This window comes from Nannobrachium achirus (assembly GCF_963921795.1).
Source record: "Nannobrachium achirus genome assembly, chromosome: 6".
In the NCBI taxonomy this organism is placed as follows: Eukaryota; Metazoa; Chordata; class Actinopteri; order Myctophiformes; family Myctophidae; genus Nannobrachium; species Nannobrachium achirus.
Genome location: NC_137815.1, coordinates 29,466,674 through 29,490,975, shown reverse-complemented (window position 1 = coordinate 29,490,975; position 24,302 = coordinate 29,466,674). Strand labels below are relative to the sequence as shown.

General features: G+C 40.7%; 1 protein-coding gene across 3 annotated transcripts; it reads right to left on the bottom strand.

Moving 5' to 3' along the window:
* Positions 1-2,469: 2,469 nt before the first annotated feature.
* Positions 2,470-22,093, bottom strand: stx16 (syntaxin 16). 3 transcript variants are annotated; one of them, XM_080729087.1, is made up of 9 exons: positions 21,346-21,532; positions 17,966-21,299; positions 17,494-17,601; positions 16,290-16,430; positions 12,018-12,180; positions 8,537-8,625; positions 6,196-6,339; positions 5,744-5,824; positions 2,470-5,301 (listed from the first exon to the last, which is right to left on the bottom strand). In XM_080729087.1, the coding sequence occupies exons 3-9, from the start codon at positions 17,584-17,586 to the stop codon at positions 5,200-5,202; spliced, it is 813 nt and encodes a 270-aa protein (XP_080585213.1). In that variant the 5' UTR covers positions 17,587-17,601; positions 17,966-21,299; positions 21,346-21,532; the 3' UTR covers positions 2,470-5,199. The 3 variants fall into 3 exon arrangements, with proteins under 3 accessions (XP_080585213.1, XP_080585214.1, XP_080585212.1); XM_080729088.1 differs by lacking the exons at positions 17,966-21,299; positions 21,346-21,532 and adding an exon at positions 21,610-22,093 and having other exon boundaries at positions 17,494-17,645; XM_080729086.1 differs by having other exon boundaries at positions 17,966-21,532.
* Between the last annotated feature and the right edge of the window lie 2,209 nt (positions 22,094-24,302).

The following is a 24,302-nucleotide window of genomic DNA, read 5'->3' as shown; positions in this document are numbered from 1 at the left end:
TAAAGATTGAGTAATCAATAGAAAAAGTCATTTTGGGGTTAAACTGTCCCTTTAAGCGAACCAACTTTGAGAACCACTGCTCTAAAGTGACGGTAAATCTTTTATCCGTAACTTTAACGTCCTACCTGGGATTTCAATCCAAAGGTTGCCAATCAGAGTACCAAAATGTCTACCACTGAGTTAATAGGGTATACCTGCTTGTTCACGGGAGAAATAGCCAAGACAAACAATTGTAAAACAAGACAGGCAGTCTCACTATTGGACCACATTCTTCACAAGCCACACAATCTTCTGAACATTTGGACACTGACATTTTCAGAGAGACAATAGTTTCTTATCGACCTTTCCATTGTGAAGAATCGGTCCGATGTTTCATTCAGTGACCATGGCGCTAAAGACTGGGTGTTCTACTAAACTGCAGTGGTTCTCAAGACCCCCAAATGTATGTATTTGGCCGCCGACCCCCACCTGAAAATGTTTTGTGCAATGGACGCCCAGAAAAGAAGATTTGTGTAAATAAATAAAAACACAGCAATTATTCAAAAAGTTCAGATATTTTTCAAATATTTCCACAAATAGCAGATGTACAAGCTTGCAGCGCAGCACAAAGTGAGCTTGTAGATCTGCTACTTTTGACTTGACAACTTATGAATGGATCAAGTGGTTAAAATGATTCTGATGCTGTATAGTGCCATAGTCTCTTCGAAACCGAAAATTTTGTCAGAAAGGTCCGGTTCTACTATAAAATGACAATTTACAATTTAGACATTTAGCAGACGCTCTTGATCCAGAGCGACTTAAACTGAGCAAGGCAATACATCAATACAATAAGCAAGCATCAATACATCAACATCAGTATCAAATGCATAGAAATATCAATCTCGACAAAAATAACGTAGGTAGACCTAGCACCGGCTACAAAGAAAATGCTATGTAGCTTTCATGTATGTTCATTGGGGGGATGTGAACTACAGTAAGTGCAATGGGCCTAGGTGGAGTCTGAAGAGGTGAGTCTTGCAGGCCACGGCGGAAGCTATGGAGTGAGTCTGTTGTTCTTAGTGCAACAGGGAGTCTAATGACGTCACTCGCGACTTCTGAAAAGCATTACACCGAATTAGAGTTTGGAAAGATCGATGTACGTCGGAAAGTCTCAACTCTCCCACGAAAAGTTCGGTTTCAGAGAGACTATGGTCAGGCCTTTAGGGCCGATTCATACTCCACTTTTAGAGACAAATTTATTTCGGTTCGGGGAGTCACACAATCTCGGCAGCACCGAACAGCCGAATTAATGATGGTACCCTCCCCCCGAACCTCTGAATGAAGTCATGTCCTAGTTTAGACAGAGCCGACCGAAATATATTCGCCTCTAATAGTCCACTATTAGAGGCGAATTTATTTCACTATAATATTTCACTATTAGAGGTCGAATTTATTTCGCCTCTAATAGACTAAAACATATTCTTGAAATAGGGAATCATTTTGGGGGTGAACCATTATTTAAAAGTGGATGAGGTGTGATGGGAAAACAAGTGTGAAGCCTAAGGCATCTTCATCTCACCAGCTCCGCTCCCATGTGACCAGCAGCTCCACAAACACACCACGTGCACGCCGCCATTAAATCCGGTAAAAACTATTGGAAAGATACGCAGCGTTAATCTACGTTAGTTATGACAAAACTATGGCATCCCAAGTGTTAAGATTTGCTTTATTATTATTCCGCCGTTTTACAAATAAAGTGCTGAATAAAGTGTAATAGTGAGTTGAAGTGGGTGCAGATGGGTGAAAGTTAGTTGAGGTGGGTGAAAGTGGATGGAGGTGAGTCAGGGTGGGTGAGGTCTTCTTTCTCTCGAGTTCAATCTCGAGAGAAAGTGCATATTGCTTAGTAGCTCCTTTCGGGAGTGAGGGGTTCCGAAAGGAGCTAATTGCTTAGTATGCCTTAGTCTATAAGCTTGGCCCCGTTATCGCTTCTTGCAGCTATATTTCCACTTGACATTGCAGCATTTGTTGCAAGTCTATCTATGGTTTATAACTGACTCACTGGGTTCTGTTTAGAGACCTTTGTACAAATCATGTTTTATATAGGGTCAAAGCAGGTCTCGAAACCTGTCTCTTCAGACACTAGATGGCAGCATTGCAGTTAGGTCATACTGGAATCTCTTCTAGTGGAAGCCTCAGTAGCTAGCTATTGTATATGATATGAATGTGGTTTTATACTAACTAGATAACATAATTAAGATTGTTGTAGAATTGTATAGAACTATTCAAATCAATAGACAAATACGTTATATTACTAAGTATTTGAAAACATGTCATTCTACAGTCCTAGACAGACAGCCCCATTAAAAATGTGTCAAACATGTAAGTACTAGTTCTATTTATACTAACCCCTTCAACTAAATAAGAATGGCGGGGATGCTTTTTGCAGTTCAAAACACAGACCAACACCATGTTCCCAGTTTATTTAAAAAAAACTGTTTCCACATTTGTTTGGAAATGAAAGAAAAACTTTTAGTACAGTACCACAGGACCGTTTTCTCCACACATTACTTCACATCAATGACAATTGGAACAAATGGATACAGTGTGTACACTTTGAGTAGAGTATGTCAAAAATAAAATAATATTCGTCATTTGTAACACTTTGTGCAACCGTGTAAGGGATTCTCATTGCATTACACTCATTTGTAACGACTAGCCATTTTATTAGCTTAATCCGATACCCCAGAACAAGTGTTTTGTTTTTTGTTTTTTTAACACGAGTCCCCCGCAACTCCGACCGTGCTGCAGTTCGTTGGAGCGACGTGCAACACTGGGGGCCGGATGTCCGGGAAAACTGAGGGACCGCTGCCTGTCAAAGTGACTACTGACCAATCACAGCGCGTCTTTTCCAGGACTTATCAATTCAACAGAGCTTTATTGGCATGTTTACATCTAGTTCCTTAAGTTGTGCGGCTCAGCTGTTCTTAGAGCCTGCGTACGAAAATACCCGCCCCCACCTGCCTCTGATTGGCCTCTCATTGGAAGCGATGAATACGGAAGTGATGCAGAATCCCTCAACCCCGCAATGCATATACCCCAGAGCCAAATCAGGCGTCTACCTTTCTATGTTGTTCACTATTACTGTCCACAGCGTTTTTGTCCCAAATGAGTGCTCAAAGGGGACTTTGGATGAGATCGAAGGGGAAAACTCGTTTTGAAAGACTTCAGGAATTACAAACACAGTGGAGAGAATTAAGTCATTATGAACAACACAAATCTCTTTTTTTAGCGATACCGATACAAAGTGATTAAGCACAGTGACCCATCACTGACGACGGAACTGCGGTGGACTCTAGATAAAAAAGGAAATACAAAATTCTACCACTCATTCTGGGATATCATCACATCATATTTGTGTAAAAAACGACTAGTCCGGAATTCTCCTTTAAGTGTCCATCCAACTGACGAGACTCATCCAAACACTGACCGGTGTGGAATTATTTTTTGTTTGTTATACAGTATCGTGCGTAGAAAATAAGCTGATCTACAAGATCACCAACGCCGCTCACAATGCAACGCGTGAGCTTGTAGGTCTGCCTACGAACAGCACGTCACGCGGTGTTCCAGAGGACGAAAAGAAATCCCAAGAATTTAGACTGACATATTTTTACTCAATATTTCAGAATTCTGCCAAAGGCAAAAAGTACTTTGACCTCTGAATTATTTGAAGTCATTAAAAAATAAATATTTTCTATTTTACAGGAGACAGTAGTAGTATTACATCCATGAAACAAACGCCATGAGCCTTCAATAATGTGCAAAATGCAAAGAGTTAAAAGGGTAGCAAATTATATGGGCGGTAAATAATCAAGTGTTAAAATAGTGTTAATAATAAAGGCATGAATTTAGAATGAACAAATTAGGCAGCTGTTAGTCAAAATGAATGTTTTTCTTTTTTTGGTATTGAATTGATAATCTAATCGCTTCAGTCTTCCAGCACAAAAAAAAAGTTTCCTTTCTTATTTAAAGAGGAAAATACGAAAGCAGAATACAATGTATATTGGAATGGATTTGTAGAATAAATAAGATGTGAACGATTCTCATTTACACAACATTGTCACAACAACTTTCCCCACAAACATTATGCTTGCAACGAGATCTTGGGACTGACATGTGTTTTTTCACATGAGAAAATATCACAGTTCATGCTCAGAAACCAAGCAAAAAATGCTCATGTTTTAACAGCATCATCATAACGGAGTAATACAGAGTGTTTTCATTTCTGTCTTTGATGAGACACAAGGTCCTTCAACATTAGTCTTGCGCAGCCAGATCATCATAGACCTCGGCCTACCCATCTAAATTCAAGATAATTATGGGCTAGAGAATGTCTGTGAGAACGGCCGCTGACGCAGACATATCTATGTCTACTGATCTGAAATAGGGTTGGGATCCCAAAACTGGATCCAACTTTGAGGATCCAGGCAGGAATTGGTTCCATCATATTTGGAAACTTTTCCGGAACCAGGTTTTATCTACACCGTAGAGCTGGTTATGTGGACTTCACATCTGCTATGCAATTACAATACCAGTGGTTCTCAAGGACTGAGAGTGTATTAATGGAACCAAATGGACCCGTAAGGGTTCACTTGGTTCCATTTGTACACTCTCAGAGTTACAGTCCTGTAAGGGACCATTTGGGACCCCCCAATAGGAATCGTTAAAGGGAACTGTTCAGGAATCAGACCGTTGAGAGGGAATCGTAGCATTGGTTCTGCAATGCAGTTTGTTTTTAGTACATTTCTGAATGATTTCGGACCCAGTTTTAGCCCCCTACATTAAATGTAGAGGTCAGAAATGTCCGCCTAGCGATACGGTAGGCTGGACATCTCTGATCCATCTGGCTAGGCAAGACTCCTTCAACATTGTTAGGGTTAATAGAAGTGAGCCATTATGTCTGATGTACAAGTCACATGAGACAACATACCAGGCTTAAACTGACCAGCCTTCCTTTGCATTAAGGTCATCCACATCACGTCTAGTGCAGCCTGGGATAAGTATACAGGTAACTGTATGTGGAGTTCTTCACATGTGGTGATTTGTATGAAAGGCAGTCAGTACTGATTTGACTACAGCCGAGACTCTTGTTCCATAGTCCACACAGATGCACATCAAACATACACACACACAAACAGGCAAAAAAGCAGAGGAATGAAAGAATTAAAACTTTGTTCCAAAAAGAATAATTATTAGAACAATGACTATGACAAACAGGATCAAAATGACCAGCATCTTTCTGTTTTTCTTCTGATACTGTTCAGCCTGCAAGGGAAAAACACACACAAAAAACAGTCAAACACTGTATTGAAATGCTCTTAATAACTGTTATGTGCCCTTAAAACTGTATACTGGCTTTGTGCTGCACTGACTACTATAAAAAAAAACGCCAAACTAGATGCTGTAAATGAGAAGTTAATTTAATTAATCAATGTTGAGCAACTGCATAGCGTATTAAAACAGTTCTAATAATCTATACTGGAATCTACAAAGCAATAAAATGTCAACATTCAGGAGGATAATAATGACACTATTGTACAATACAACTCAATCTAACCAAGAACCGCAACCAAATGTTTTGTACATACTTATAATCTGTGCGTGCACCTGTGCACGGTATATGCAGGGGGGAAAACCCCATGAAAGCATATGACATTTCAAGATTTAAAAAAGTTGAAAATGAAATGTGATATTAGCTTTACAGTACCTTTTGTAACTGTTTCAACCCCTCATCTGTTTTAACACAGGCCTGCTCCACGTTGAAGTCGATTCTGTCAAGTACGGTGCCCTGAAAGGAGAATTCTTTTTTAAACAGCGTACTTTGCATAAACAGTTAAAACCCATTAAAAACGAGAAATCATCTGTCCGTGCAGACCTACAAGCTTGCAAGCGCGGCACGTAAAAATGTGCAATTCTTTGTAATTGTTTTAATAATCTTGAAAGTGTTTGAAAAATATTAAATAATTCTAAAGTGTCATTCCTCCAAGGAAGCCCAGCCAATATGGACTTACAGGACACTTTCACATTTCATTTGACACAAAGACACGACAATTCACAAACAATAATCAAACGAATAACCAACTTAAATATTCAAGCTTCATACTGTACATCTAATATTTAATCTGACTGATATACATCACATTTGGTGCTTAATATTACCTGTTCCACAACCATTGTAGCCAAGTCCCGAAAAACTTCATTCAGGTCTGAGATGGACTGCACTATCTGACGTATCTCCCTCTCTCGCTCCTCCATCATGACTGTGTTCTGCTCCACCATCATTAGCTGGTCATCTGTGAACCCCTAAGAGAAAGAACAATCCAAGTTTGTGATTCACCCATGTGCATTACTATGTGGGTGTGGGCGCTACCCGCATGTTTAGCTGTGCTGCTCATTCTACAAATGCCGAAGCTGTATCTTGTTGTAAAGGTGAGTAATCAACGATAAGAATGATAGAAAACACATCAATAAAGGGGAGATATAATAACGCTAGTCTTTTTTTGTTGTTTGACTCTCACACTATGACATCACTGTAATGTCATGGGAAACCAAATCCCCTTTATTGCCATATATGGAGATCGATCCCTGTGATGCCAGGGGAACCAAATCACTTTTATGCCCATATATGGAGATCCCTGATGTCATCAATATTAAGCCCATATCTGTGAATGCCAATATATAATCACTGTGATGTCAGGGGCGAGGTCGCTTGTCGCCCTGAGGCGTCTTAATGGTATAAAAGTTATTTTCGATCTGTCCTATAATGAAAACTGATATTCTCCCAGGTTTCCTCGTGACACATATTGTATCTTTAGGGGGAAAGATTTACATATTTGACATAAATGTAAGGTTCTTTAAAGTGACAATGTAATTTAGGGGTTGCCGTGGATGAAAACGGGGTGACCCGAGACAAGAATGTCTGAGAACCACTGAGTCTGGATGTGATGAAGGCAAGGATGAGTGTCTTTCTGCAGCAGTTTGGGAGAGTGTGGGACGGAGGTGGAGGAAGGCTGCTACTCACCGAACTAAAACCATACTACTCACCCTGTCATATGGAGCTAAAACCATACTACTCACCCTGTCATATGGAGCTAAAACCATGTTACTCACCCTGTCATATGGAGCTAAAACCATGCTACTCACCCTGTCATATGGAGCTAAAACCATGCTACTCACCCTGTCATATGGAGCTAAAACCATGCTACTCACCCTGTCATATGGAGCTAAAACCATGCTACTCACCCTGTCATATGGAGCTAAACCATGCTACTCACCCTGTCATATGGAGCTAAAACCATGCTACTCACCCTGTCATATGGAGCTAAAACCATGCTACTCACCCTGTCATATGGAGCTAAAACCATGCTACTCACCCTGTCATATGGAACTAAAACCATGCTACTCACCCTGTCATATGGAGCTATAACCATGCTACTCACCCTGTCATATGGAGCTAAACCATGCTACTCACCCTGTCATATGGAGCTAAAACCATGCTACTCACCCTGTCATATGGAGCTAAAACCATGCTACTCACCCTGTCATATGGAGCTAAAACCATGCTACTCACCCTGTCATATGGAGCTAAAACCATGCTACTCACCCTGTCATATGGAGCTAAAACCATGCTACTCACCCTGTCATATGGAGCTAAAACCATGCTACTCACCCTGTCATATGGAGCTAAAACCATGCTACTCACCCTGTCATATGGAGCTAAAACCATGCTACTCACCCTGTCATATGGAGCTAAAACCATGCTACTCACCCTGTCATATGGAGCTAAAACCATGCTACTCACCCTGTCATATGGAGCTAAACCATGCTACTCACCCTGTCATATGGAGCTAAACCATGCTACTCACCCTGTCATATGGAGCTAAAACCATGCTACTCACCTTGTCATGGAACTAAAACCATGCTACTCACCCTGTCATATGGAGCTAAAACCATGCTACTCACCCTGTCATATGGAGCTAAACCATGCTACTCACCCTGTCATATGGAGCTAAACCATGCTACTCACCCTGTCATATGGAACTAAAACCATGCTACTCACCCTGTCATATGGAGCTAAAACCATGCTACTCACCCTGTCTTATGGAGCTAAACCATGCTACTCACCCTGTCATATGGAGCTAAAACCATGCTACTCACCCTGTCATATGGAACTAAAACCATGCTTTTGACTCGGGCCATACTACTCACCCTGTCATATGGAGCTAAACCATGCTACTCACCCTGTCATATGGAGCTAAACCATGCTACTCACCCTGTCATATGGAGCTAAAACCATACTACTCACCCTGTCATATGGAGCTAAACCATGCTACTCACCCTGTCATATGGAGCTAAACCATGCTACTCACCCTGTCATATGGAGCTAAAACCATACTACTCACCCTGTCATATGGAGCTAAACCATGCTACTCACCCTGTCATATGGAGCTAAAACCATGCTACTCACCCTGTCATATGGAGCTAAAACCATGCTACTCACCCTGTCATACAGAGCTAAATCTTCATCCTCCTCCATGAGAGGCCCCGAGTCAAAAAAGTGCTTTGACCTCTCCTCACGATTCTTCATACCTGGATAAAACAAACAGTACAATGTGAAGGATAATAAATCCACAGCTAGGTGTGTGTTTATTCTAAAACATAGCACGGAGGTGAAGGAAACCTCCACTTCACATCGGGTGGTTGTAACTTGTTGCCTCTCGGAGCATTACAAAAGCCAGCCAGATGTCTCATTAGTCCGGCGTGCGGTTTGGGTTAAGGCCAAGGGTGGGCTGATAAACTATCACCGCGGTGTAACAGAAAACTACAACATTACATCTTTCGCTACAGTGAAGGGCTATCACCGCAAACCCTGACATCTCTCCTCAGTTTTTGCTTCAGACATCTCCCCATCACCCCGTTCACTGATTGGTCGCTCTAGAAGACCAATCAGTGTGCCCCCTGGTTTCACAGGCACAGAGGCATCATAGTCAGGGTAGGGGTGTCTTCTAAAAATCGACGCGTCGTTTTAAGCCCCGGGAATCGACGCCAATTGTTTGAGTCGAAGCGAAAATATATATTTTTTTATATCACCAGTTAGCCTACTACTGCCAGTACTGCGGTGCACTGCTGGACTGGTGTGGTGTCATGTACTTCCAATGAGAAGTAGCAATTGGCGAACAGTTATTTATTGTCTCGCACCAGCGTCGGATTGAAAGTGAGACGGAACGGCCAGAACGGTTCAGACCGCCGCTTCGTTAAAACATTCAGAGAGTGTTCCGTTAAGAGGAGGAAGCACGCTGTCAAAATCCCATATTAAATAACCTGCCACAGCACAAACGCGCGTCCACGAAGTAGTAAACAATCTTCTAGAGTCAAATTAACATACACAAGTGTAGGCTACAAGTTACATTTTCTAATTAAAGTGCTTCTGAATTGTTCCAGTGTTGTAATCCATGATGAATGATTGTGTTTCGCTGTGTTTGCGTCCATGACATGTCCACACTGCTGGCTCAAGCGGGAGCTGTGCCTCCACCTGTTTATGATCCTTTTCTGAAATGAATCCGTTCTCGACACTGACTCATTACTCTGTCAGTGCTCTGTGTCCCGCGACTGCGGACTGGATCCCATCGTTCATTTAAAAGAGCCGTTCAAGAGAGCGGAATCGTTCGCGAATGTCTCATCTATACTGCACGCTGCCGAGAGACGGGGCAGAGTTGAAACAGCGGAGATGTTTTATTTGTGTTATAACTCTTTGGTTGTACACTGCTATGCAGATAACATTTGTGCTCGCGCACCGATATCACCGAAAACACTGTGTATTCAATTCATCTCTTAATGTATTATTCTATTATGTTGACGTGGTTTAAAGCAACACTTTTTCTTTTTTTTTCTTTTTACACAAAGTAGACTATAAAACGATTCGTCGACGCGTCGGATTAACCCCCGCGACTCGAGTCGACTTCATAAATCCTGTGTCGAAGACAGCCCTAAGTCAGGGTGATAGGACTTCACTGTGACTATGATGGCCTCCACTTGTTATCACATTTTTAGGTGATAGCTCTTCACCTCGGACTATGATAAGGCCTTTAGGGTTAGAGAAGATAGTGTTCGTAAATAGGGCGTCGGATTAATGAGACGTCGGAACAACGCTACACACCCGTTGCCTCTAAAATTTTACCATTCCCCTTTGCGTTAGACTAATTGTAACTTTTGTTTTACAGATCAATGCCTGTAAAACAACCACTGCCATCACATAAACATGGCATTCCTATGCAATGGAAACGGTACGTCACCATTCCAGGAAATAGACCAAAACCAATACATAATATGACCTTGACCTAGCAATAAAAGGAATTGCCATTTTCTTTTAATAAAACTGGGTGAAGTACAGACATGCCAACAGCCCCAAGGTGAAAAAGGTGACACATTTTCATGGGGATAAAATGCGCGCCGCGCTAAGTTTTTGACCTTTCTTTACTGAATTTGCACGTTTCTAACTCGGTTAAACAGTGACTTACTCATACATATCATACATATGCAGCAAAATTGGACTTGTTGCCTACCACCAATTGTTCTAGATATAATAAAGAAAATTAAATCTACAATAATATAGCCTACAGATATACCGGTAGTTATAGGAATATCCTAATATTTAGGGACTTGTCTTTAATAAACAGGCATAGTGACAATGTGCACTGTGAGCTTGTAGATCGGCTATTTTAACTACTTCTTAAATAGGCCTATTTGTTTTCTAAGATCATTTCTTAGATCATTTTGTATTTTATTTATTCATGAAATTAGAAAAGTAATTTACTTTTTTTTTTTTTTAAATCATGAAATGTTTAGCTTTTTTGGGGAGGGAATGTTTTTTGAAAATGTTTTGAAATAATTAAAAACGAAATGTAGGAAACCAAAAATGAAGGGACCCATAAAAATGTGTCCACGACCCACACATGGGTGCCGACCCAGTGTTTGGGAAACAGTTGTAAATCACAGATGATTCATTTAGTGGATTCTCCTGGCTGACTGCAATCTAGCTAGCCATCATCGTCAAAGAAAAGGTCGATCCTTTTCACTTGTAACTCGAGCTCAGTTAGTCCGTTATTAAGTTGAGAGACCAGACTTTTTGTGACATGTCTCAGCCTCCTTCTGTAGGAAGAAGTCACGGCGACTCTTTAACGTTAGCATGTGGCTAAGCTAGCAAATCATCGTAAAATCAACAAGGCTATAACCGATAATATCGCATCACACATCGATGCAGAATAGCGCACGACCGCGATGCAAGCGAATCAAACAGCCAACAGTCCACAGTCACACCACAACTATGGCAACTTTGCAAGCTTTGAGACCGCTCTGCTCTCCTCTGTCTGTGGCTCGCAGCGCACTGAGTGAGTGCAGTCAGTGTTGACTTTGAGCGCTGCCAGCTGACGACGACGTCACATGCAAGAGAAGGGACTCAGGGAGCGCTTGATTTGTTAAAAAATAAAACGACCCACTTCCCCATCCACCTTCAACACCATTGTACTGACAAAACGGACGGCGCCGAGAATAAGAAATAAACGCTCCTCTTCTCACTGCTGCTCTGACGACACGACGCCCCCCACCCCCCTAAACAATTTTTTAACGAATCTGCATGATTCACACAAATGACCAATTTGGATTCAAAACGGCGATTTTCGCCGAAAAGCTACACGTTTGCATGCCTGGAAGTAAGCCATGATTATGCTACTGTATGATCTCCCAATTCACTATCATCTCAAAGACAATGTTAGAATCATTATTGTTGCAAAACTACACTTTCTGGAGTGAACTGTATTTGTATGAGACTGAAACTAATTCAGTTTGTGGACTTTGGCTAAATTATCAACATTAAAATACTGCACATATTGTCTTGTGTTTTAGGTAGCTGGACTGAGTGTGCAGGAGTCTTACGTTTTAGGTAGCTGGACTGTGTGTATCTGAAGTTGGTGGAGAGGTCTTACGTTTTAGGTAGCTGGACTGTGTGTATCTGAAGTTGGTGGAGAGGTCCTGCAGGTTCTGGGCCAGAGAAGACACTACGTTCCTCAGCAGCCTCTCCTCCTGCTCGGTGCAGTGTCCACAGCGAGCCTGAAGCCCCGTCACAGCCCGCTGACATCGATGGAACATCTACAAAGCAGGTTTTAAGATGAATATTTGTTTTAGGGTGAGGGTTTAGGGTTAGGTGCAGTGGCCACAGCGAGCTTGCAGACCTGTCTGCAGGCTTATGGGGGGAAAAAAGAAGAAAAAAAAAATCCCATAAGAGATTTCCAAAAATATTAAATAAATTATTTTAAGCCTAGAAACAAGTCATACAGGCTCCTGGTCAATCAAGGAAATAAATATATATATTCTTTTCTCACAAAATGTTATGGTCATGATTCACCAGGAGCCTGGATGGCTTGATTCTAGGCTTAAAATGTATATAATGTAAATATGTTTTGGAAATAATAATAATATCTCAAATTTATATAGCGCTTTTCTGAGTACCCAAAGACGCTTTACATGGGGCAAAAAAGAACAAAATAAACAACTTTATTAACTCATTTAGTGCTCCTGAAATTAACGGATTAAAATGTCCAGCGTACCTCCCGCTGCGTCCCGCAGGCTGCATCCACGACCGTTGTCTTATTTTGAAGGCCAGAAGTCCATAGCGTAAACACTTCCGGTTTGACGTCATCACGTCATTCACCGGAATCGCTCGTCATCAACATACTGTTGTGTAATGGCGGATCGGTGCTTTTCAACATGTGTTATATAAGCGAGAATCTACTGCCATCCTCCCTTTAACTCATACCCTGCCAAAAAAGACGTTTTCTATAATAAAAACGTCTTTTTAACTATGGACCTCCCTGCCAGACGTCTTCTGGACGTCTTTTTAAAAATAATAATAAAAAAAAAATGTAAAAAATTGAAAAAAAAAAAACTTGAAAAAAAGAAATTTGGACCTCCAACAGTGTACTAGCCATGATCGCGATCGCGAAATTGCATGTTTAACCCCCATACCAACCCCATCTTTCAAACATGGCAGCCATGTTTGTTTACATTTGAAGAAAACATAAGGGCTGCCTTCTCCTGAATGCCTGAACGGATTTCCAAGCGGATATTTTTGTTTGAAAGCTGTGAAAAGCATGCACATTAGGGTGGATCTTAAATTACCTTTTTTAGATTTTCTTGAGTCTCACCCCCCAATTATGTTCCAATGTACAAAAAACTGCTTTGGTTAAAATTTGGTTGAATTTCAAGCATATTTAGAGGTAGCTCAATCAAGTCAAAGATTGTACATTTTATTGGTCAAAATCGAATTGCACTTCAGGGACATTTAAGTTATACATTACACATTATTCTTATACTAAGCACAGAAATTATATTTTTTAAGCTTGCAAATCTAAACACAAATCTGATTACATGTTTGTCATATGTCAAACCAGAATTAATGTATTGTAGGAAATAGCAAGGCAAAGAATGACAAATTGCTATTTGTCATTTAATGTGCACAATGACATGTCTTTATTGCACACTCTTCAATCATACTCACAACACACAACAAGCACACAGCCCCACTTCCTTGTTTACCCCCAAAACCCCCGAAAGTCACTGCAGTATAGCAATTCAGTAGTTACTGATCAATTAAAGTTTGTTTACGGCTATCGGGATACTTGTGCCGATGGTTCTGCACAATTTGCAGCAAGTATTGGAGTTGGGACTCATCTTTAGTAATGAGACCACAATATTCTTGTATTAGGGCAACCCCACGCTCTGCATGATCATTAACAACATTCATCGCCTTCACTACAACCAGAGCTTCTTGGTAGTCCTCCCTGGGCTCCCACTCATCGGGATCAACGTCAAGGAAGTCATCTGGGAGATCCATCATTTTCAAAAGCACTTCAATGTTCTTCCTTGCAATTGTTGTTCAAAGGTCAACAGTAATTATCTTCATATGCCCCTGTTCATGATCTTCATTTCCATCTTTCATGGCTCTCACCATCAGCCTCTTCGTTTGCGCGCTCACTTGACTGTCAAACAATGCAAGTCCGACGATCTCTGGAGCCAAATACCATAAGTGATTGGAAAACTTTTGAGAAGCAGCTTTAGACACCTCAGCATTTATTGATGAATATTCCAGCAACGACTTTAACAGCTGCCAAGTCATTTAGTCACTTAGGTGCCATCATCCATGCCTTCACATAATTGCAAACTGCAAAAATGCACAAATCCATGCATGCTTTTTCTTCCCTGAAGGTCAGTTTGAATTGGCCATGAAACATCCAGATCTACATATCCCACATGTGGGGCGGCATAGCTCAGGGGTAGAGAAACTGGTATTAGAGCACGAAGGGTATAAATCCCGAAGGGTTCCCAGTTCGAATCCGGGCTCCCCCTGAGTTAATGTCGAAGGGTCCTTGGGCAAGACTCTGAACCCCTAATTGCCTCCGGTGAGTAGGTTGGTGCCTTGCATGGCTTCCTCCACCACCGGTGTATGAATGTGTGTGTGAATGGGTGAATGTAATGCACAATCTATGTAAAGCGCTTTGGATTAAAAGCGCTATATAAATGCACCATTTACCATTTACCATTTACATACAATAAATAACCTTTGCCATCCAACGGGCATGATGGGTAGCTCCTGGAGCTCTGAACCGCAGCGAGGTATCCGGTTCATCAATAAATGCTGAGTGTCTAAAGCTGCTTCTCAAAAGTTTTCCAATCACTTATGGTGAACAGGGGCATATGAAGAGAATTACTGTTGACCTTGGAACAATTGCAAGGAAGAACATTGAAGATTTTTTCCAAGGTGCTTTGAGTGGGAGCCCAGGGAGGACTACCAAGAAGCTCTGGCTGTAGTGAAGGCGATGAATGTTGTTAATGATCATGCAGAGCGTGGGGTTGCCCTAATACAAGAATATTGTGGTATCATTACTAAAGATGAGTCCCAACTCCAATACTTGCTGCAAATTGTGCAGGACTATCGGCACAAGTATCCCAATAGCCGTAAACAAACTTTAATTGATCAGTAACTACTGAATTGCTATACTGCAGTGACTTTCGGGGGTTTTGGGGGTAAACAAGGAAGTGGGGCTGTGTGCTTGTTGTGTGTTGTGAGTGTGATTGAAGAGTGTGCAATAAAGACATGTCATTGTGCACGTTAAATGAAAATTTTCAAATTGTCATTCTTTGCTTTGCTATTTCCTACAATACATTAATTCTGGTTTGACATATGACAAACATGTAATCAGATTTGTGTTTAGATTTGTAAGCTTAAAAAAATATAATTTCTGTGCTTAGTATAAGAATAATGTGTAATGTATAACTTAAATGTGCCTGCAGTGCAATTCGATTTTGACCAATAAAATGTACAATCTTTGACTTGATTGAGCTACCTCTAAATATGCTTGAAATTCAACCAAATTTTAACCAAAGCAGTTTTTTGTACATTGGAACATAATTGGGGGGTGAGACTCAAGAAAATCAAAAAAAGGTAATTTAAGATCCACCCTAATGCACATGCATAGTGCATGATCTGTGCACAAATGTGTGCACCAGCGTGTACACTATTTTTTTAACCCTTTGTTGGCTAACCGGCAATATAAGAGGTCCCACTTTAAATATGGCACTGAAGAAGTTAAAAGTGTTGTTTTGAGATAATGGACATTAAAGATGAGATTCCCCGTCTGCCTCAATGTTATGGGATTACTATTTTGTGCTTGTGGATCCGTGATGATGATGAATCGGCGAGGGCGATCGTCTCAGGACCTTCCGCCAGGCTACAGGGTAGGAGAACCGCCGTTACAGTAATAGAGTACTTTTCGCGAGTATACTCGGGATCGGCACCATGTGCTACTCAAGTATTTTTCACGAGTATTCTCGGGATCGGCGCTAATTGAGTTAAAGAATAAAAAAACACTAAGACTAATAAAAACAATTAAAAACAATTAAGCATAAGGTAGATTAGCTGGGGAAAGCAAAATGAAAGAGGTGGGTTTTGAGACCGGTTTTGAAGGTTTGGATGGTGGAAATCACTGTGGGAAAAATGAATGGCCTTTTTTTTATGTGGAACGATGGAATGGCCGCCACTGCTATGCCCTATAGATAGATAAAGGATATAACTGCAGTGGTTGGAGGCGGTCTGAAGTTCAGACATGGTTGCAATTACGTCAGGAGAGGGACACAATGGACATTAAACATACAGTTTAGGATTATTTCAATGGTTATCCGGCCTCTTTTAATCACCGTACCTGTGTGATCTCCTGAGTGGTGATTTCTATGGCGTGTTCTTCCTCAGTGCTGTCGTCCAACGTGGGACGGTTCATGTGCTTGTCGTGAAGTACGGCCAGGTCCTTCATCTTCTGCCGGACCCGCGTGATCTCATACTGAATCTGAAAGACAACGCCTGTTCAGTCAGGGTGAAACTTGGCAACATTGTGGAAGCCTGAAGTTGAACAATTTGACAGCCCCACCGATGACATCGTCGGACGGTAGCTTTTGAAACTATTCACAGCCGAATCTGAGACACAAAGCGCATAGTAACATCCTATTACAATCCCCAACATTAATTGTGACTGTAGGTCGCACTTTAGTATGAGAACGGCACATCATGTCTCTGTCCGTCCGTCCGTGTACGCTTTTTTACAGTCTATGGGTTTGGCGCGCTGACATCACTGTGATGTCAGGGGAACCACACTAACAGAATCCCTTTTATGCCCTTATATGGAGTTATTATTATTAGCGTATTATTATCTGCGTGTCAGCGCCCCAGCTCTGGTGATCAAGTCCACCACCTAATACCAGTGCAGTTCCCAATCTGTCAATCAAGTGTGCATACCTTCACATCAATAATAAGAGACTTTGAATAAGTCACATTACGGCTCATACAACACCAACCATTCCCATTTGACTCATATGGCAGAGAGTTGGTTTGCAAGAAAAATGGTGCTTTCAAGTTTGAGAATGAATGTATATGTGCACGAAAGAATAACCCCAATATTTTTATTTCATGATGCACACTTAACTTCGTGACTTAACCTGGGATACACTAAACAAAGTTCTCCCAGGACAAACTTGTTTTATATCTGTGGGGCTCCACTCAAGTGCTGAACAATACAAAAACTATAATAGAGAGTCCTCAGCCAACCTTTCATCAAAACTGACCACTGGAACATGACAGGTAGATTGTGGAAATAAAACTAAATCATTGAGCATTGAGTGTCTGACCAATCACACATGATGTTCGCACTGGTGTCTTGGCGACGCCGTTTCGCCTAGTTAGGAAATCTTGGAGGTACAAGAAGTGGCCAAAAAGTATTTCGGCAAGGCATTGCATTGTGCCACAATGATGTAATTTTGCTCTTATTGACAAACTTTGTTTCTGCAAGGAGTATGCTCAGCCTTTACTGACTGGGATCTGCTAATGGTGATGATGAAAGCCAGACAGATTCTTACCTCATCCACTCCATCTACCCATTTGGGTGGCAGTTTTTTGGTGACACCAATGGCAGCTTCAGGATCCAGACTGATTCCAGACACCAGCGCCATTCTGTCATCAGCCAACTTCAAGAAGAAAAGGAAAAACATTTCAGAGACACTGTATATTACTAGTGAAACTAATTATTGTTGTTGGTGGTTTATTTATCACTGTACATTTTACAAACATTCATCTCTGCTACATACATTCATTTTCTGGTATTAACTACTTAAGCCCTAATCAGAAATATCTGATCTACAAGCTCACAATGTACCATGGCATCGCCACATTGTGAACTATTCGTCAACAATATATAATAGCTTTTTTCGCTATTGTGGGAAACAATTTTAATATTTGAAAATGTTCACCTATAATGGCATGCCCAACATTAGTAGATAATACAAGTGGACGTTTAGGGAAATGATCTAAGACCAGGGGAATGGACAGTACCTCATCAAGCTCCTAATGTGATTGGCAGACAGCAGACAGACACCAGTCAAGTCCCATCCAGCAGAGAAAGAGGAAACAAGAGAGACACAAGAACAGACCGTGAGACCCAGAAAATAAACTGCAATCTGCTTTATGCACCCTCACCAATAATTTCTTAAGATGTAAGACACTATATAGCTATATACACAGTTGTTTAAATATTTCCCGTATAGTGTATGAACTATTTTAATTGTAAAATAAAAAAGGAAAAAAAGTGTATAAGCAAACATAAAGCATATCCCCAAGCAAGTGATCAAAAGTAGGAAAATACGCACATCTCTTGAATAAGGTGCTGGGTGAAAAATAGCAAAATTGAAGAGAAACCCGCACACTCTGCTCCAAATGACTGATTTTTTTATTGACAGCGTTTCGAGCACTAGCTCTTCATCTGGTTTTGACCAGAGTGTGCAGGTTTCTCTTCAATTATCCCCAAGCAAGTAAAACAAATATTAAACCTAAACAAGCATAATTAAAATAAGCACAGGAGGAATAGACAGGCAAACAGAAAATAAATGGTCTAGTAGGCTAAAGATGTAAAGGAAAGAGCACATGACTGACAAGTGTTCCAATGCCTCACGGCAAAAGTCTATTCTTCTATTTAAAACTAAATTGTAAGACCAGACCAATACCTGATTTTTGTGTCCAATTCTGATCATGTCGCACATAGTGAGCTTATAGGCTATTTTCTTTTTAATTGTAAAACTTTTGAAGACTTTTGAATATATTTCCCCTAAAATGACATGATCTCAAAGTAGTAAACGCCCGGTTTAAAGTGGTTAAAAATCAGGACACATTGACGGTTAATATTTCACTCTAAAGTCTAAACTCTCACAACATCTACAAAAGGACATTACAGTGAAAGGGCATACAAATACAATGTAGTGAATGTACACACTGTATCATCTTTCTTATCAATCAACGCCCATTTGACCCATATGGCATACAGTTTTGGTTTGCAGCATAGGACCCAGTGCCCAGACATCAAGTAAACTATTAGGCAAATATATATGGGGGAATGTAATCTGTCATTCAAAGTATAATAGTCTTAGTAGAACCTGAGTTGGCTCAGAAGTGCTCTGTGCAAAGATTGAAGTACAAAAGGTTGTAACAAAGACATTAAGAAGACTGTAAAAAATATTGCTTGGTTGGTTTTGGTTAATAAATAATAAACACCTGGCAAGTGTATCAAATTACAGCTCTAATGTAAGGGGAGAGAAAACAGAAATCAGAGGAGCAAGGGTGGCGAATGTTAAGGAAGAAACCAGGGAAGTGATTATGGCCATATAATATGTTTTATGTGTTTTTATGTAAAGTGGTTTTAATGTAGATGAATAACCTGACAGCCAAACAAGATGAACATTGGGCCACACTGGTAACATTCGTGTGCACATTTTTCCAAAAGGAAGATTATGTAGTAGTTAGTTATGCTATATTTGAATGATTGCATTGGCACCATAATGGGTGTTGGAAATATAGTGACAGCAGTGTGCAGCTATCATGGAAGGAGATAAAACTTCTGCATACTTTTTCTGTATACGGTAACGGTAATTTCACTGACTCTACCGTTGTCTACCATTGAGTAATCTTGGAAATGAATTCGTTTAGGCTGCAAATATTCACAAACTGCATTTTTTTGTACATTTTCATAGTTGTAGCTGCACATTTTGCCAAATTGTAGATGCCATTATTATTTTGGGAGATAAGATGACTGACTGGCAGTCTGGCACTACTGAACGACCTCATGAACTTTGGTGGGTGTGTGCCTCTGCCAACAACTACATCTCAGCTGGACTCAAGGGCGAAAGTAAGCATGCTCCTCCTAATACATGCACACACCTTGTCATCTTTTATTATTTGTATGATTGAGGTTGATTCATCAGCAATTTAATAGATCAGAGAAATTGATCCATTACTGATATTCTTGGTGATTCATCATCACCCTCTCTCTCACAGTAAAACGTCCTCATTAATTCCATCACTCATTGCCTAGTCACATCCTAATCAAGCTCCTACGCCCTTGGGGTAAAAGCAACAGGGGGTCTGGGACCCCTAGGGGGTCCTCAGAGTTACTACAGGGTAGTAACCTGTAGTAAATGACGTCCTTATTCTGAGAACTTAAGCCAAAAACAGCACATCTACAAGCTCACAACGCCTCGTGCTGTGAGCTATTGTGAGTTTGTTTGTAGATCGGCTATTTTCAGCAAAGAGGATTAGTGTAGAGGACGCAGGTACAGAGTGAAAGGTCAAGTTTAACAAGTATTGACCGTTTAAGTGAATGTCTGAAAATACACATTAACATTAATCCAACAGACCAACACAACAACGCTTGACAGTGCTGTCAAACAAGACTATGAAGCCATCTATTGAAACCTAGGAAAAAAAGTTTAATCTGCATGCAACACAATTTTCTACAATGATGTAGTGGGGGTCCCTGCTTCATCTTTCTCTCAGCTAAGGGGTCCTCCTTGGCCTGAAAAACATTGTAGACCCCTGGGATAAAGTAAAATAAAGTAACTGATGGATAATAACATAAATGAACATGCCACACCAACAATCCATTAATAATAATCAAGGTTTCTAGCACACACCACACATATCCCTACTAGTGAAAGGAACATGTCACCTACTGTAGGCTATTTTCAACCTAATTTTCATATAATTGGTCCTCCTCACTAATACTAATTATAAGATGGCACCATCCATTTCTGTCTAATCACTCTGTCTCATCTGGTGGGCAGTGGACAGTTCAGAAAGCTGCCAACCAATCAGGGGTCATATGTGTCCGTAGCAAAGTCTTGATTTTTGATATTCTGTTTTACACACCATTATGATTATTATTTTGTATTATTATTTTGATCATAAGACCCAATTACTGAATGTTATGAGTCCACTAGTACTAGAATAGTAATTATTATTATTGTTGTCCGCTCATTTTATCCGGAGCAAAAAATAAATACAAACTTGACAAAAATGCCGCTGATACAGGTTTCTGAACTGTCCACCGAGAGTGAGTAGACAGAAACAGTGCCATCTTATAAATGAGCATGATCGAGATTCGAGGACCAATTATATCAAGATAGGTGAACATTGGTCAAGTGGTCCTTTGGGTGACTGGCTATTATTATCAAAGTAAAGTAACTAAATGGGTAAAGTAATGTAACGTAAAGTAACATGCCACACACCAACGAGTCTGTTCAATTAATGAACATGTAAATAATAATTAAGGGGGTTCTAAACTTGGTCAAGTCAGACTCAATGTAAAATACATCTATGATAGGCTATTACAAAAGGGTTTCTATTCTAGCACACACACACACACACACACACACACACACACACACACACACACACACACACACACACACACACATCTAGCTAAGGGACTGGTTCTCAACCTATGGGTCGTGACCCCCCACATGATGTTAGGGGGTGTCCCCAAATGACAGTAGTAAGTGATCATTTGTAGATGTAACTTGTAGATCTGCTATTTGTAAAAATATGATTATTTTGGGGGAACGACCCCATTGGTTGAGAACCACTAAGCTATGTAAGTGACTGGCTAATAATAAAATAACATAATAATGCTATGGAAAAAAACACCACACAGAAATCAAACTGATGCAGACTGTAACTCACCGCAGCATTGCTACGTGTACTCAGAGTGCGACGGGAGTCATATGTACTCACTTGCTCAGCCAATATCTGCCGGTTTTGGATTGCATTGTTCCGCATTAACAAGAAGGCATCGGTCAGACGCCTGGTTGCCATGATTATAGCTAGCTTAATTGGTTAGTTTGGACAATTTATCTACGATATTTCTATCGCCAAACCCGCGTCGTTTTGTTGTTGTGTCTCGAGATGACAAGTCAACAACACAGCGCTAGTTAGCTTTTAGCTCAAGGCTAACAGGAGACGCACAGGTATATTATAAACTACAACGCGAACTACGCCACTTTTTTGTGAATTGTAAACGTTGTAATGACCCGTACCCGTCATGTAACCCTGACTAATGTCAACGTAAACACAATATTAACACACATGACCGACAAAGCGGGGTTTTATTCGTGTTGTTTTTCCTTCAAAGCGGCGTCAGATCGTAATTTGCCAACGTTTATCTTCTGCGGTCAGCTTACACGGAAGTACCAGAAGAACGTAAACACCAGCGTGCAACGTCACTTCTTCTTCTTCTTCTTCTTCTATTCGGGTTTATTGGCGGTTGGCAAACATACTCGTGCATTACCGCCACCTACTTAACTCTTTACTTCGTCTTTACTTTCCCTACGTGTGATTGGATTCCTGAGTCACCCATATATACTGATCCTTATATTACTGTAATAAAACAAACGTAAACAAAACAAAACAAAGAAAACAAAATAATAAAAATAAAAACAAAAACAGAAAACCGTTCAGATTCTCCCAATTAAATCTGTTTCCCTAAGATACTCTAATATATACTTATAACACCTATTTCCTGAATTCTTCCTTAATATATCTACTAATTCATATCTCTCTTTAATTTCTGCTAATTTCTCTTTTAACTTCTTCTTCTCCGGCGTTGTTTTGAATGGTTTGCTTGGTAAAAAAAAAAAAAAAAAAAATGGTTTGCTTGGTGTTGCAACCTGCAGCGCCCCCTTTGCCTTCTTCTACAATAGATCAGGGGTGGGAAACTTTGATGATGAGAGAGGGCTATTTCCCCCATCTCTCCAGAGGGCCACATGACGAGCATGAAACCTCTTTTGTCCATATTTTAACTTTTTTCCTAATTTATTCCCTAATTCTAAGCTTGTAGATCTGCTTTTAATTAGCATGTTTTTTTCTCTAATTGCTAATATAAAAGCCAAATTGCCTTCCACCGGCCCGACGAAGCCTTAAAGGAGTAGTTCACCCCCAAAATGACTTTTTTTCTAGTGATTACTCATGCCATGGAGAGTAGAGTTCAATAATAATTTTAGGTTTTTGTCGCATTCCTAAGACAAAAATGTGGTAACAATAAATTTACCCCCATTCATTCCGGATGGTGACCCGTTTCGAAACGGGTCACCATCCGGAATCAATGGGGGTAAATTTACTCAAATCAATTTTTTGTCTTAAGAATGTGACAAAAACCAAAAAATATTATTGAACTCTACTCTCCATGGCATGAGTAATCACTAGAAAAAAAGTCATTTTGGGGGTGAACTACTCCTTTAAGGCTTAGCCTTAGAGCATGACCTGGGATGCGATTAGATTTACCACAGCAGACCTTTTAGACAGCTCACCCCATCATAGGAGCCAAAAAACCACACCTGTTTGAAGTGAGCGGTGCTGATGATGATAGACCCACATGACATCACAGGATAGACCCACATGACGTCTCATCATTATATTGTCTAATCAGAAATGGGACATAAGGATATGTGATATCAGTAGGCTATTTGATACACTGTCCATTTTGCATGGACATACACACATGGACCAACGACATACACGCTCGCACTGCTCAAAGAACCATGTACGCTTGATCTCTGTGTGACGGAGAGAGTCGCAGCCCCAGCCTTAAAGCCTCAAAAAGTCTAGTATCTCCCTCGTTCCATAGGGATATCCCTTTGGAGCGATGGTTAAGATATTGGACTTTCGCATGGGAGGCCCGGGTTCGAAGCCCGGGTTGGGAGGTCCGATTCTGCTCTGTTACAATGGTGCTGTGACCCGGATCGGGCTTTCCTGTAGGAGGAGGTCTAAAGGGGGGTGAGTGTGACGGAGAGAGTCGCAGCCCTAGCCTTGAAGCCTCAAAAGGTCTAGTATCTCCCTTGTTCCATAGGGATATCCCTTTGGAGTGATGGTTAAGATTTTGGACTTTCGCGTGGGAGGCCCAGGTTCGTAGCCCGGGTGGGGAGGTCCGATTCACCTCTGTTACATCTGCTACCATAGCAACCGTGATGTCTTCATCAAATACTCAACGTGGAGGATATACTGTGATGCAACGAGTCGGGGAATATATATAAATACAATGTCAGCATTGCACTGCTTCATTTAACAGTCGCAGCAGTCCAAGTGACCCATGTAATAACCATGATGATGTCATGTTTATTACAATGATGTTCAATAGGGCTGTTAGAGAGAATGTCTGAAACCTAATTATTATTTCAGCAATGCTTTACATTAAGGTGTTCATTCTTGTCAGAGAGTGATTTCAATGATGTTTCATGATGTGAAGGTGTTCGGTGTCGCTCTCACGGCTTTGGCATCTGCACTCGTGGTTGGCTGTTACTCTTACATGCAGAACAGAGAGAGCCAAATGAACCAGACCTTCATGAGGGAG

Coding starts and splice junctions, on each gene's coding strand:
- stx16 (XM_080729088.1), bottom strand. CDS start 21,772: ATGGCAACCAGGCGTCTGACCGATGCCTTCTTGTTAATGCGGAACAAT. Junction 8,626..12,017: donor ACAGTCCAGCTACCTAAAAC/GTAAGACCTCTC, acceptor TGTTTTATCCAG/GTATGAAGAATCGTGAGGAG. Junction 5,302..5,743: donor GGTTGAAACAGTTACAAAAG/GTACTGTAAAGC, acceptor TTTCCCTTGCAG/GCTGAACAGTATCAGAAGAA.